The sequence below is a fragment of the Cetorhinus maximus genome, chromosome 3 (assembly GCF_964194155.1).
Source record: "Cetorhinus maximus chromosome 3, sCetMax3.hap1.1, whole genome shotgun sequence".
Classification (NCBI taxonomy): domain Eukaryota; kingdom Metazoa; phylum Chordata; class Chondrichthyes; order Lamniformes; family Cetorhinidae; genus Cetorhinus; species Cetorhinus maximus.
This window is the reverse complement of record NC_135881.1, coordinates 195,482,106-195,495,285: the sequence shown is the minus strand read 5'-3', so window position 1 is coordinate 195,495,285 and position 13,180 is coordinate 195,482,106. Positions and strand designations below refer to the sequence as shown.

The 13,180-nt window shown below is 40.4% G+C and overlaps 1 protein-coding gene across 4 annotated transcripts in view; it reads right to left on the bottom strand.

The window, feature by feature from the left end:
- Window positions 1–13,180, bottom strand: part of cdv3 (carnitine deficiency-associated gene expressed in ventricle 3) — a 36,357-nt gene that overhangs the window by 7,148 nt on the left and 16,029 nt on the right. Inside the window, exons 4-5 of one of the 4 annotated variants that reach the window (XR_013576256.1) lie at window positions 11,709–11,868; window positions 1,013–1,074 (exon numbers count right to left, since the gene is read on the bottom strand). Coding sequence is in view for 3 of the 4 variants with exons in the window: in XM_078539522.1 (XP_078395648.1) it covers window positions 7,825–7,951; window positions 11,709–11,868 (287 nt within the window). In the remaining variant the exon portion in view is untranslated. Of the gene's footprint in view, window positions 1–1,012; window positions 1,075–6,318; window positions 7,952–11,708; window positions 11,869–13,180 lie in introns of those variants that run through there. The other 3 variants (XM_078539523.1, XM_078539522.1, XM_078539524.1) reach the window with 3 other exon arrangements.

Below are 13,180 nucleotides of genomic sequence, written 5' to 3'. Positions count from 1 at the left end.
ACTGCAACAGCTATCTATCAACCCATCTTACTAACCTGGCTTTGTCCTTCTACAGTCTATCACATTACACATTGCAATTAGCCATACCCTTCAGTGTGATAATCAACAAATTTCAACTCTCAAGTTCAGATTTTTATGTATAAGTTTGGAACTGCTCTACAGACTCCTGTGAAACAGCACTCATCATACCTTTCTAGCCCAAGAAGCTTCCTTTTACCCAACCATTTGTTTATGCTCTTTAACCACCTCTCTATGCGTGCCACATTCTCCATCATACCTCTTAATACCTCTGCCTCAAATCTCTTTTGTACATTAACAAATGGTTTTGAAAATTCAGACGAACCAGATCTATCTCATTTCTTTCATCTATCCTCTTTATTGTTCAAAGAATTCTAGAATATTTCAAAGAACTTTATTATTTGAGTCAAACATAACTTTGCCTTTTAGAGCCCACTGCTGAATGACCTTGATTAATTCATGTTTTTTTTCCACTTATTAATTTAATTCTGGTCAGTGAACAGTTTACAAATATAAATGAACTTTTAGAATACATAGGTGGTTTACTCCCATAGATTCTGCCATTGCATAACATAGCAATAGCTATCTTTCACATCTCATTCAGCTACAGCAATGCTTGGTCAGATGTGAAACACATAAATTAGATATCTGCATGGCAGCTATTTGGTCACTACACGCATGCACCAGATGTTATTACAAATATTTACACCTCACCTATAAATTTAAAATAATCCCACCTCTGTCCCCATAAAGTGTTGATTAAAAATCAGATCCCAAAGTGGACCTCACTCAGGAACTAAAACAGAATTTGGCAGAAGGGTCATGAAGACTCGAAACATTAACTGATTTCTTCTCCACGAATGCTGCCAGACCTGCTGAGTTTTTCCAGGTAATTCTGTTTTTGTTTTGGATTTCCAGCATCCGCAGTAGCTTTTTGTTTTTATCTCACTCAGGAACTACTATATCTAAGATTCCAGATAGAAATGTTACTCACCTTGGCAGTCTTTTCCCGTTCTTCAAATTAAGCCTCCACATACTTCAGTAATAGCCTAAGATCTCAATTTGGAAAAGGTTGCATGAAAAAGAGGGAGGGAAAAACAAGTAAGCCAGGCAATGTAACCTCTTTAAGATTGTTCAGTCCTTGCATCAGTTGCACACGGTCGGGCAGCTTTTCCGTTTTCTCATCCAGATGTGGCATGTGTTGCTTTTATGTGTAGTATGAAATAAACAAAATGATAGGATTTGGTGTATTTAAAACACGGCTGGATTCTGTGAAAAGGCACAGAAGGGCGGGGGAACACTTGATAGGTGCTGGAATAACTTTTAAAAGGATAATTTTGAACACATTATAGTTATCTGTTGTCCACTCACAAATTGATTTGCTCCTTTGTTTTCCCCACATAAAACAAAGGTAGAACCTACAAAAAGTTCTTTTCTGCAACAGGCCAATCAAAAAAGACCACTGGGAAAAGAAGCTGTTGCCAGTTCCCTAGAAGCACACGTCTTGAGATGAGCTTTCAACTCAAACTTTAAAGACAAGAGCGAGAATGCAAAAATATATCTTTTGACATCTGGGCCAGGCACCAGTAAAGCAGGAACAATTGCACGCATCACTTGTGATAAGCTAAGATTCTGAGCATCTTATTTGAGTACAGTATTCTACTGTTGCATTGAAATGCAGAACCCCAACCAGGGTCAGTCACAAAATATTATCTTTCTCAAAGGCCGAATCCTGGGAAAGGTACAGATGATATTGTTCTAGTTCTTAAAGCTTGAGCAAATTATGCTCTCCTATTTATAGACTGTTTCAATGGAAAGCAGTATTGTATCTGCATACAAAAATAGATCAAAGCCAAAGCCCAGATACCAATTGCTACATGCCAAATCCTGGCATTAATTTGTTAATTGTGAATGAAATGCCAGTCATTTATTACTACTTGCAATCTAGTCCCAGTTTCTCCTGAGTAAGTGTTTGACAGCTTCAACTTCATGGTGACAAGTGCAGACATTTGCTTCATGTGTAGCAGTGATGGTGATGCCTGTTGTGTCAGGTCAAAGGCAGTACTTGCTGAATCTGTTGAACCATGCAGAGTGGGAAATATGCAAATCCTTAAGCAATTTTTTTTTAATTGAAAAATTAACAAGCACCAAGCTGGAGGCATTTACTGCACTCAATTCTTCTCTAGAGGAGCTCCGAGCAGAATCACTGATTTCTTTCTCATTTGTTCATAAGCAGGAAGAATGATGTAATAGGCACAATTTCAAACAAAACAAAACTAATTTTTGAGCGCCAAGACCAAGATCATTGCAAGCACTTGTAAACTGTTGGATTAATCCTAATGCAGCTGTTTTAATGTTGCATGGTTGAGTTTTGAATAGGCAGTCTATTCCTTATTGCTTCAGTCACCATGGTGTCAAACTGATACTTGGAGAGTTTTGCAATTAACCTCCAAATTAAAGAAAATAGTTTAGATTTAATCTGCAGGTTAGCACGGTCCCATTTAAGATCGGAAAACAACAGCACAAGGGATGATGTATTACCAAGATTTCTGCCTTTTAACTCAGAGAGCTTTTAAGATTCTTCATACAAGTAGAGACTTAAATGCTTTGCAAATACATATGGAATGTTTTACTAGAGGAAAGGTTGGCAGGGATCATTATTCTTCAGTCTTCAATGCTAGTCAATGCAGGAAACAATCTTGTAACTTGATTCAGTGTCATTTGGTGGGGGGGGGAACACAACAGTTGTTTCTTTCATCTGAGCTGTCTTCAGTGCAGTATTTAAGGAGTGCACCATCACCAGAGGTGTCAGCTATCCAGATGAGATTTTAAATTCAAGTTTGCTGCCTGCTGAGGTGGACATAAAAGATCTCAAGGCAACTTTCAAAGAAAAACATATTTCACTGTCCTGACCAACATTTATCCTTCAGCCAAAACCACGCAAAGACTATTCATTCACCTCTGCAGTTTGTGGAACTTTGCTGAGCAGATCGAGTGCCAGATTTGCCTATGTAAGTGCTTCAAAACTAATTCATTAGTGCTGATGTGCTTTGAAATATCCCAAGGATGTGAAAGACCTATTAATCTTCCTTCTTGCAATGATAGGCTCTTACTTTTGTTCAGTAAATGGGCATATTTAAGTTGTGCTTATATAAAGTAGAATCCAATTCATCTGATTATTTTGAGAAAATATAAACATCAGCAACTACTGCTTTACATTCTGATGTATGAATACGTACTGAAGTTAAGATCTTATATAAAGCATGTTTTCAATTGGAGAGAGAGCACAACAGCAACAAGAGAATAGCTTGAAGGGTCACCCAGATCTCTCTAGGACCTGTTTCATCAATGTATGTGCCAGATAGATGGGAACACCACCATCCTGACTTGGAAATATATCACTGTTCCTTCACCATCACTGGGTCTAAATCCTGGAACTCCCTAACAGCACTGTGGGTGTACCTACACCACATGGACTGCAGCGGTTCAAGAAGGCAGCTCACCACCACCTTCTCAAGGGCAACTAGGGATGGGCAATAAATGCTGGCCCAGCCAGCAAAGCCCACATCCCATGAATGGATTTTTAAAAATCAGGAAATTTTCACTGGCAACCAGTTTTCTAGTTGGAATATATGCATAGTGGTGAAATGGCATATGTTCTAATTGAAGTATTTGAAACATAAAAGGATGTGAGGATGGATACAGGGGTGCTATTTCTTGAAGTGAGAAAATCAAGAACAAGAGGGCATAATCTCAAAAATTAAAGCTGATTTAGGCGGTAGGTGATTCCAATTTTAATATGTGACGAGTCATTCCTTTCATACAAGTTTATATAAAAAAAAAGTCAAGGGATTTAAAGCCAGCCCTACCATGCAAACAGGCAGAATTCTTACTTCTGCAGGAAAATTCCTTGGGTTTAAGTTCAATGGGTGCACATAACTAACAAAGAACTTCTCTACTCAAGAGGGTGGTGATGTCACAAAGAAAAATTTCAATAGAGCTTTATTCTAGCTAATTGGTATAGAAAAAGTGTTGGTGAAATCATTGGGTCATAAGGTGATGCGACTGGCCTACCCCTGCTCCTAATTCTTGTGATATTTCAGTGGCCCTATAAATGGTTGCCTGCTTCTTTCTGCCTATTGTACTCCATTATTTCAGCATGTCAAATGCAACTGTATAAATATCTGACAACCAGCAGCTGTATACCCAAGAACCCAGCAATGGTTTGCACCAGATGAGTTTCATCTAGATTATCCCCCTCATATTGCTCTTGAAAAGTTGGTGTCTTCCCCGACTTCTGCAGCCAACTTCAAGCGGAAGAAATTAAAAACCCCTCGAGGTTTTCTTCATTATTTCACAGGTGGTCATTCAGTGCATCATGGCATGAACATCACATTGGAGTTTTCCACTGCAATCTCTAATTAAAATGGTACGTTATTTGCATATATTAACACCTTCCACACCGAGAAATAAAACATCTGGAGGTCAAGGGAACATTAGCTGGCCCATTAAAATTTGACAAATGCAGCTCAGCATCCAGCTAGACTTTGAAACCCTCAATGCAGAACCTGCTCAATAAGATTGTGGAGTCAAACATTTAAAAACCTTCCAGGCATTCCCCCACCCCCCCCATTTCTTTTTAAAATTTTATTCCACCTTTAACTTTATTCTTTTGATCCCATTGGCTTGACTTATCTAATATTCGGGGCTCATCTTACATCAATTACTTTATAAACCTCAGTTAAGCACTTCTCTCCAATCATAGCCTTTTAACACCATAGAGCTTTACCTTCTGACATGAGAGATTGAGTCGATTAGGATTATATTCGCTGGAGTTCAGAAGAATCAAGGGGGAATCTCATAGAAATCTATAAAATTCTAACAGGACTAGACAGGGTAGATGCAGGAAGGATGTTCCCGATGGTGAGGGAGTCCAGAACCAGGGGTCACAGTCTGAAGATATGGTGTACACCATTTAGGACTGAGATGAGGAGAAATTTCTTCACCCAGAGAGTGGTGAGCCTGTGGAATTCATTACCACAAAGTAGTTGAGACCAAAACATTGTATGTTTTCAAGAAGGAGTTAGATATAGCTCTTGGGGTGAAAGGGATCAAAGGGTATGGGGAGAAAGCGGGAGCAGGCTATTGAGTTGGATGATCAGCCATGATCATAACGAATGGCAGAGCAGGCTCGAAGGGCCGAATGGCCTACTCCTGCCCCTGGTTTCTATGTTTCTCTTCCTCAAAGTTCATTCTTTTTACACTCAGGATCATTCTTTTTGCTAGCTTCTTCTCTGGACCCTCTCTGCAATGTGTGAATGCCCCCCCCCCGTTGAAGCAGTGAGCAAAACTGTGTACAACACCCCGAGTGAGGTCTGACCAGTGAGTTTGAAAGACTCAGCACAACCTGGCTCAGGAAGCCCATTAGTTTTCAGTCCCATAACCCATTAATCACTGTAGAGCAGTATTTAATGTTAAAATGACTATTGTTACATTTTGTGCTTTTTACATTTCCAGCATTTAGTTAATTTCTTGTGTAGCGTGTATTCTTCGTTCCACCCAAACATCAGTGTTAAATGCTATTAATTGGGATTCAGCAGATTTAGGACAATGTACTGCATACAACTAAGTTAAATAAACAAAGGTAATCCTTGATAAATAAAATCTCAGAACAAATTCCCAAAATAAATTTTAGAAACTGCTTAAAGTAACCAGTCTCTTTCAATACTTCTCGTAGGCAATGCATTTGCATTATAATTATCCCCAACAGTGGGAGGAAAGTGACTAAAGAAAATATGGCAGGAGGGCTCTCTATAGGACAATAATGTAAGTTTTGCAACTACAGACACTTATTTCAGAGGCCACACTCTCCATAGTATGAGGTACAACAAAGCATTAAAATTTTGGTACAAGGTTTTGTATCTGATAAATTCACAAGCAGCACAAGATTACTTTGGATACAAAACCACATTTTAAATTTTGCCTCTGCTTTGTCATAGGAAGGATTTGAAAAACAAGTCAGGTCCTTGGTCCAATACCAACTTCTGCCACTAAGTGTATTAATAGTAAACCAATGCATCATAGCAAAAAGTTTGGTTTTATACTGCAGTTATATTTTTCAAATCAGATTAATGTGTCATCCATTGTAACAAAATGCATTTTGAACCAAAACACTGACTATCCTAATAACTACTGTCCCAATCAATGCTTGCAGTAATTTGCAAGTGATAGTGTTACCCCAAATACAGAACAGGTAGTACCTGAGCCAACTGTTCCAAGAAACAAAAAAAAATTCACATGTTGCAGCTTTATTGATTTATTTAATTTGTTTTCTCCAGTACAGCCATAATACATGCCCAGGATTCAAACATGTTCAGACAATAGCTGCTGTTCTATTTGTTAAGCACAAAATAGATTCTAAATGTGCATCTTAAAACAACCCAATAATGCCTACTCTGAGTAAAGTGTTGTTGTTAGTTCTTGAACAGAGAATTAATTTTATTGCAAGCCAAAAAGGAAATTTGAAAATGCAACTGGTCAGGGCCTAAAATGCACTTATTTATGCCCAATTTTAAAAGTGGTCTTAAAACCAGAACCTTAAGAAAATACTGTACCAAAAAGTCTTCATAAATAGTTGTACAGCTGTTATATTTTTCTTAACCGTAACCTTAAAACTTTATTTCCCCCATCCCGAAGCTAAGGTTTCATAATAGCTAATTACATAAATACACAGAAGTTGGATGAATTAAATTCAACCTCCAGAGGTTCACTGACAAGTGTCATCATTAATGTCACGTGTAACAAGCATTAGATTGATTGTTCAGGTGAGATTACCCAAATAATTCTAATATGAACACTGTTGCAAAGCCCTCTTTCAGTTCCCCATTTCCAGCAGGTAGGTGTTTATCTGCTGGTTACCACTTTAGCTTTCTACAATTCTTAGCAGGTTGAAGATTTGAGGACTGTGGGGTTTTTGGGGATGCCATTTACAAAAGTCAACAGAAAGCTACAAAGAATGAGGTGCATCCTAGATTCAAATTAGTCTATGGTTCTCTTAGCATCAGGGAAATTTGGAGAAGGAAGCTAAGTGGGGAAGCAGATTACAGCTCACAGCCATCAAAATACACACACGGAGAATGATTTTATGCAGAAAGCGTTGCAGTCCAAGCCATTGCATGCAGCCTCTTAGCCCCAGCCTGAAAAGCAGATGTTTTAATGGATGTCACACTTGCTTTTATTTTAAGGTAAGGTCACTTAAAAGTTGTGCAGTCTCTGAAATTCAATTTGCAGACTGATAAACAATTTCTATTTCTGCTCCCAGGAATTTAGCAGTTTAATATTCTGAAATGTTCAACTACAGTGTTGTAATACTCCTTTAAAAAAAAACGGTAGCAAACTTGAGATGGCAAACGAGGTACAGTCAGAATGGTGTCCACAGTTCTCTCTGTCAAACTGAGGTAGTCACCTTTGAGAGGCTCAACATTCAAATAGGAAGCAGGACTATAAACAAATGGACCACTTAATGGCTGCATTTTTAATCTTTATCCAAAAACGTCGCTCCAAGAGTGACTGACACTTCATTCAAACCCTTTATCAAGTCCAGTCCATAGTAGATGACAGCAGTTATTGTGCTTCAAGCTTAAAATTCCCATGATGCCTTGCAGATGCCTCATTTGTCCACAGAAGTCTATACCAGGTCAATTAAAACATTTTCTGGCATTGTGGAGTGAAGACAGATGGGTTCCATGTAGATTAGTTACCTGGGATGGAATACAGAGCACCAGTCTGTAAAATATGCACCAACATTTACTGCTCCCCAAGAACAGCAAACTGGTTGCCAAGTTCTAGCTGAACGGACTGACTTTTAGAACCATCCTCCCTGGCTCTGTTTTTGTATTTCACCATCTCAAAGGTCTTTTCCATTTCTTTATCTCTGGGAAAAAATAATTTTTATAATCAGCTAGAAAAGTGTTCAAACACAAAACTAGAAAATGTGACCAAACAAATGTCAAGTTACCTACCAGAGGAGGTATGGTCTTCCTCATTCTTTGAATGTAGTTCAACCACCACACACAAATGAATAGGCTTGTGGCTCAATGAGGGGAAAATCACCAGGACACTGCCCCTTTTAAACCTTAGCACATCACCGTTACCGGGTCACATGGCGCTTTCCCACCCGGATATGGAAAAGGCCCACGTTCCGGGAATGTAGTTTGGTTCTTTCGAAGGTAACAGCGAAGAAACCTTTTCAAAAATGAAATTCGGAATTCCCTGGGACAGGGAAATGGAAGCTTTGTATATGGAGGTTGAACTACATTAAGGGAATAAAGACCTTATACCCTGTAGCAGGTAATCTAGCAATTCTACTTTCATTCAACCTCCACAAACAAATTAACACGTTTCTGTTCTACTCTAACATCAACAGAAGCTGGAAGTCCTGTCGTTTAACACTGAAGGCTTTGTTAGTTAAGGTTCACAATTATTTCAGGTAGTGTCAAGGAGAATGCATCAATAATGGCCTGAACACAAGCAGAATGTCTGACTCGAGACTGGTTACACGTCATAATTTATTCCGCTACCTAAATGGCCACATTTCATTCAAACAGTTACATAATATTTTGTTTCCAAACAACAATAAGACTAAATGCCCATTTTAACAGAGCACCAACTCTCCATAATCATCAACCAGCAAATAAAACTAGATACCATAATTGAGACAAATAAATCCACTTCAGGCATAACCTTCAAATCTGCCCCATTTTACCACCAAATAATTCAAAGTGGAAAAACTAATCAGGAAAACTCAAATACTGTAATCTCAAATTAATTATGACCAAGTAGCGTAAGACTTAAGGGGGACCCCAGGCCGTAGGTGAGTGCAGGCAGGATGGGGGTTCCAATGCAAAGGCAGGGAGGTGACTTACAGCAGCCACCACTATGCCCAATGTCAGATCTCTCAGACAAACTGCCCGATAGCGAGGCCACCTCCCCCAGAAGGCAGCTGTGACAAACCCAAGTTTTGCTGTGAGGCCTCCACGTAATCTGAGACACCACTAAATTGCAGTGGGCTAGGAAATAGTGGCTGTCAATTGACTGATCAACGAGCCTAATTAACATCTCATCACCAAGAGGTCAGGGATATTTTCTGGCAATGGTCACACTTTGAAAATGGCCAGAAAAGTGTGACTTTGAGGATGGTAAATATTTTGAAAAAAAACACCCTCCCACGTCAGTCCCTTCCACCTCCAATTTAATCGGGTGAGGTTCTCTGGCTGTCGGGAGATCGACACGGGGCCTCTCCCACGATTAAGTGGATCTGGCCACCATGTTTTCTGCTGTGATGTGCTGCATTAAATACAGCCCCGTGGCTTTTGCAGTGGGGTTCTCATACCTTCAATGTTGCAAACTAAGCAGGAAATAGCCACTAGGATAATAAGAGCTAACTGAGCACCCACAAATTATTAGTGTACCCTTGTCAAGGTTTAAGGTGCCTCCTGGCACACTGATAATGGTAACAGTACAGCGTGGGACTGTAGCAAAAGCAGCTGCAACAGACCCGATAATTTTGCACTGAATACCACAAAAGGTATCAGCTACCAACACTTGAGGATCTGCACATAGCATTGAGTCCCACACATGGTTTCAGGCTGTAATGCTGAAGGAACTTTACTGCCTTTATAGATCCCAGACCTGTCTGGGACCAGCACATATTGACCATGCCCCTCAGAGATGGATTTCTCAATTAACAAAAAACTATGGGGGAATCACCACCTGCATGTTATCATGAAGAGGCACTTGCATAAACCCATGTTCAGATGTGATTTAATATGAAATGTCAAAGACTTAAGGCACTCTGGGTTCTGATATCAGGTTAAAAGGAAGAACTTGATTTACTTCCTGCACACAGAGCTCGTTAGCTTCTCTACGGCTCTTAGTACAAATGAGTACAAACAAGTTCTACAGGCAATAGTCAGTTTCCCAGGTACCTCCTTTCTTTTAGTTTTGAGGAGCTCTGGGCTTTAGCCACCAAGAATTAAAATCCCACATCATCCTGGCCCAGACAATGAAGCAGCTTTTGTACTTCTAGGGCTAAAGGCTACTTGGCAGGAGCAGCCTGCCCCAAGGTGACTCTTCTAAGACTTGAAATCCAGGTGAAAGTGTAGCCACCTCAGCCGTTCTCAATCTGAACACCCAATACAATGAGGCCCCACAAACTGTCGAATAGTCTCCACTGGTAATTCTGTCAGTATTGAGCAAAATGATGATAAACTGCTGCTGAGGTGCAGGGGTGTGACCACAAGCTGAAGGCACTCTGACTCCCCTTTTCTGCTCTTGAATTCAGCTGAGGGGCCAGTTCTGTCTCAAAAGGAAGCCCCGCCTTCCTATCATGGTTGGCATCCAGGCCAATGCACCACACACTCCAAAGCTGCTTTGAAACCACCAACGTTTCTGGATGCTCTCTCAAGGCTGCTACGCGAGGTCTTATTAAAATAAAAAGACCTCGAACCTAGCAGGGCTAAGCATCAAGGTTCTTTGGGGCTGCAGGCCATACCCAGGTCCATCAACTGCAGACTATTTGCAATTGTCCTACAGTTGCCTGGGGCATTTCTTTCTGCCCCAAGTACCCAAACCTTTTGGATCTAGGGATACAGCAGCTAATGTGCTATAGATAATATGTGAAATGCGAGAAATTCCTGACAGACGACACAGCAATCTAACCGTGGCAGCCAATTTGTATGTGGAGATTGAACAAATGGGGTTGTACAAATGAAGATAAGTCAGATCAACTGAAAAATATAAATAAGCAAACTGCAAAATGTGTCTGACAGACAAAGGTTTTAATTGGATTTACTGTGCAAGAAAATGTCTGGTTCTTCATTTTCAGTTGTTTATTCTCCCCACCTCAATGATTCATCTCAATCTTCATAGCTGGTGGATGCTGCAGCCCTCTGGTAACTCTCCAAAGTTGGCATTTCAAACATGTACCTAAATAAGTAGCAGCAAGCTATTTTACAGTAGGGACATCGGTTTCACTGAATTCCATTTTCACCCAATGTCTACATATAGACTTTCTAACATATTGGTCAGCCATCAGAGTGGATTCTGTCTTCCCCCCCCATCCCAGGTCACTGAGGTAACTCTGGGACTCCTACCTCACTGGCAACCCCCCACCACCCTCCACTCTTTATTCAGGACAAGCCAAAGAATGGACCCAGGAAGTTCCTACACTTTATGGGCTTATCTTGCACCAGGCAGGGTATTTACTCACTGACCTGTCGGAGCACGACATTTTGTTTTCAATTCTTGCTTAAGTTTGCTAAAACCTACAGGAATGTCTTGGGACAGCTTACTAACAATTCGTATTTTTGAAAATATTTTTAGTTTCATTTAAGTTATACGAATATCTTGCATATAATTGCCAGTGTATTAGAAATACATCCAAAAGAAAACATAGACACCATCTTCATGTGCAACTGAAAGGTACATGGTACCAGCTCCTGCAAGATTCACAAAATAGGCAATGGCAGAATAGCAGTTTTACGAACCAGGGTTCAAAACAAACTAAAAATGAAGAACCTCAAGAAAAGTTTAAGCGTTTCCCACCCCCCCATCCCCATCAAAACTGGCAAGTATCGGTGGAAATGAAACAAGTGGCAAATCACTTAGTAAATGAACACATCCAGTCTTACTTTCTGGTTTCTACATGCTTTGCAGAAGCTTGTAGGGATGGAAACTGTGCATCATTATAAATCTCTGGTGGTCCTTGTGATTGTGTTCTTCTCACATTACCGGATCTGGCTGCAGGTGGTCGATAAACACCGGATGGTTTTGATTCTGGGACTTCTGCAACTGGAGTCACATGTGTGTTAGACAAACTGTAGATAACTTCTGCAAGAGTACAAACATTTCTACATGATCAAAATAACAATGATCCAAGGTAGCAAACTGATCCATGCACGGTTAGACAACAGGTAAACTGTATGATTTTGTCATGGGGCTCTGTTTAGAAGTCCGGGCATTTTCCCTGAAGTAAAAGAATCAGGGTGACAATCAACCACTTCAATGGTTCCAACAGCAACACTGAGCCCCATAAAATTAATTTTCTTACCTTCCTGCTCAGGGAATGATTAGCCACACAGCTAAAACGGGGAGAAAAATGCATCGACAGGAGAAAGGATATCTAACAGCACGGGCAGACTAATGGCATTTCCCAGGGCAAAATATCCAATACCTCTCACATTCCTCCTTCACATGCCCACAAACTTTCCTTGATGTTTGAAAACTTGGAACTTTCAGCTCTTTAAACTGCTGGGGCTGGGGTTACCACTTTGAGCCCATTCCGCGATTCTGGAGCAAACTGCACGCATTTTGCATCCGCATCTGGTCACAGTTTTAATGCTCCACCCGGTGACTGCTCATCAACCTTCTGAGCTAACCATGTCTGTATAAGTATAGTTACAAACATGGTTTCAGTTAAAACAGTCTGTGCTGCTTTAACAATTATTTCACGGTCTGATAGCAGCAAAGGGTACAAAAATCCTTCACACCCAAAACACTAACTGCTGCCGCCGACCATAAAAACGCCTGGAACAGCTGTGCACACGCGTTCAGCCCGCACTGCGGCCGCTGGTGCACACACAGATTCTCCCACCAAGATGGTGGCTGCATGGCGCTTTGCTCCAGAGCCAGTTTAAGACGGCAGCTTTAACCACTAAACAATATTTATCTTTTGATTTATTGGAATGAGGTGGAAAGGCTTTGTGCAGGGAGTTCCTACACAAGCCAGTTAGCTCAGTTGGTAGATTTTGGGACTCAATCCGAGGCTCATGGTTTCAAGCCCACATGAGGTGATATTTTTTCTTAAATATTTTTATTCAAAATGCTCTTTTATTTTAAGCAATGGTGGAATTCCACGATTAAAAGCCTATAGTTTTGGTTTCCAAGACTGGCTCTCACCCAAACTCATTGGTTTGCCATTATAAGAATCCAGCTGTTAAAATGGTTGCTCTCTGAGCAGTTCATTGCAAGGGAGGAAGTTAAGACATCAGCTTGCAAAATAATGGATAATTCAGTGACAGAAAGCTGGGCCGTATCGAAAAGCTTCTCATTTTAAAAGGGCCTGACACACAGACTGCATATGTGGGAAGTGCTCCCCCTAATG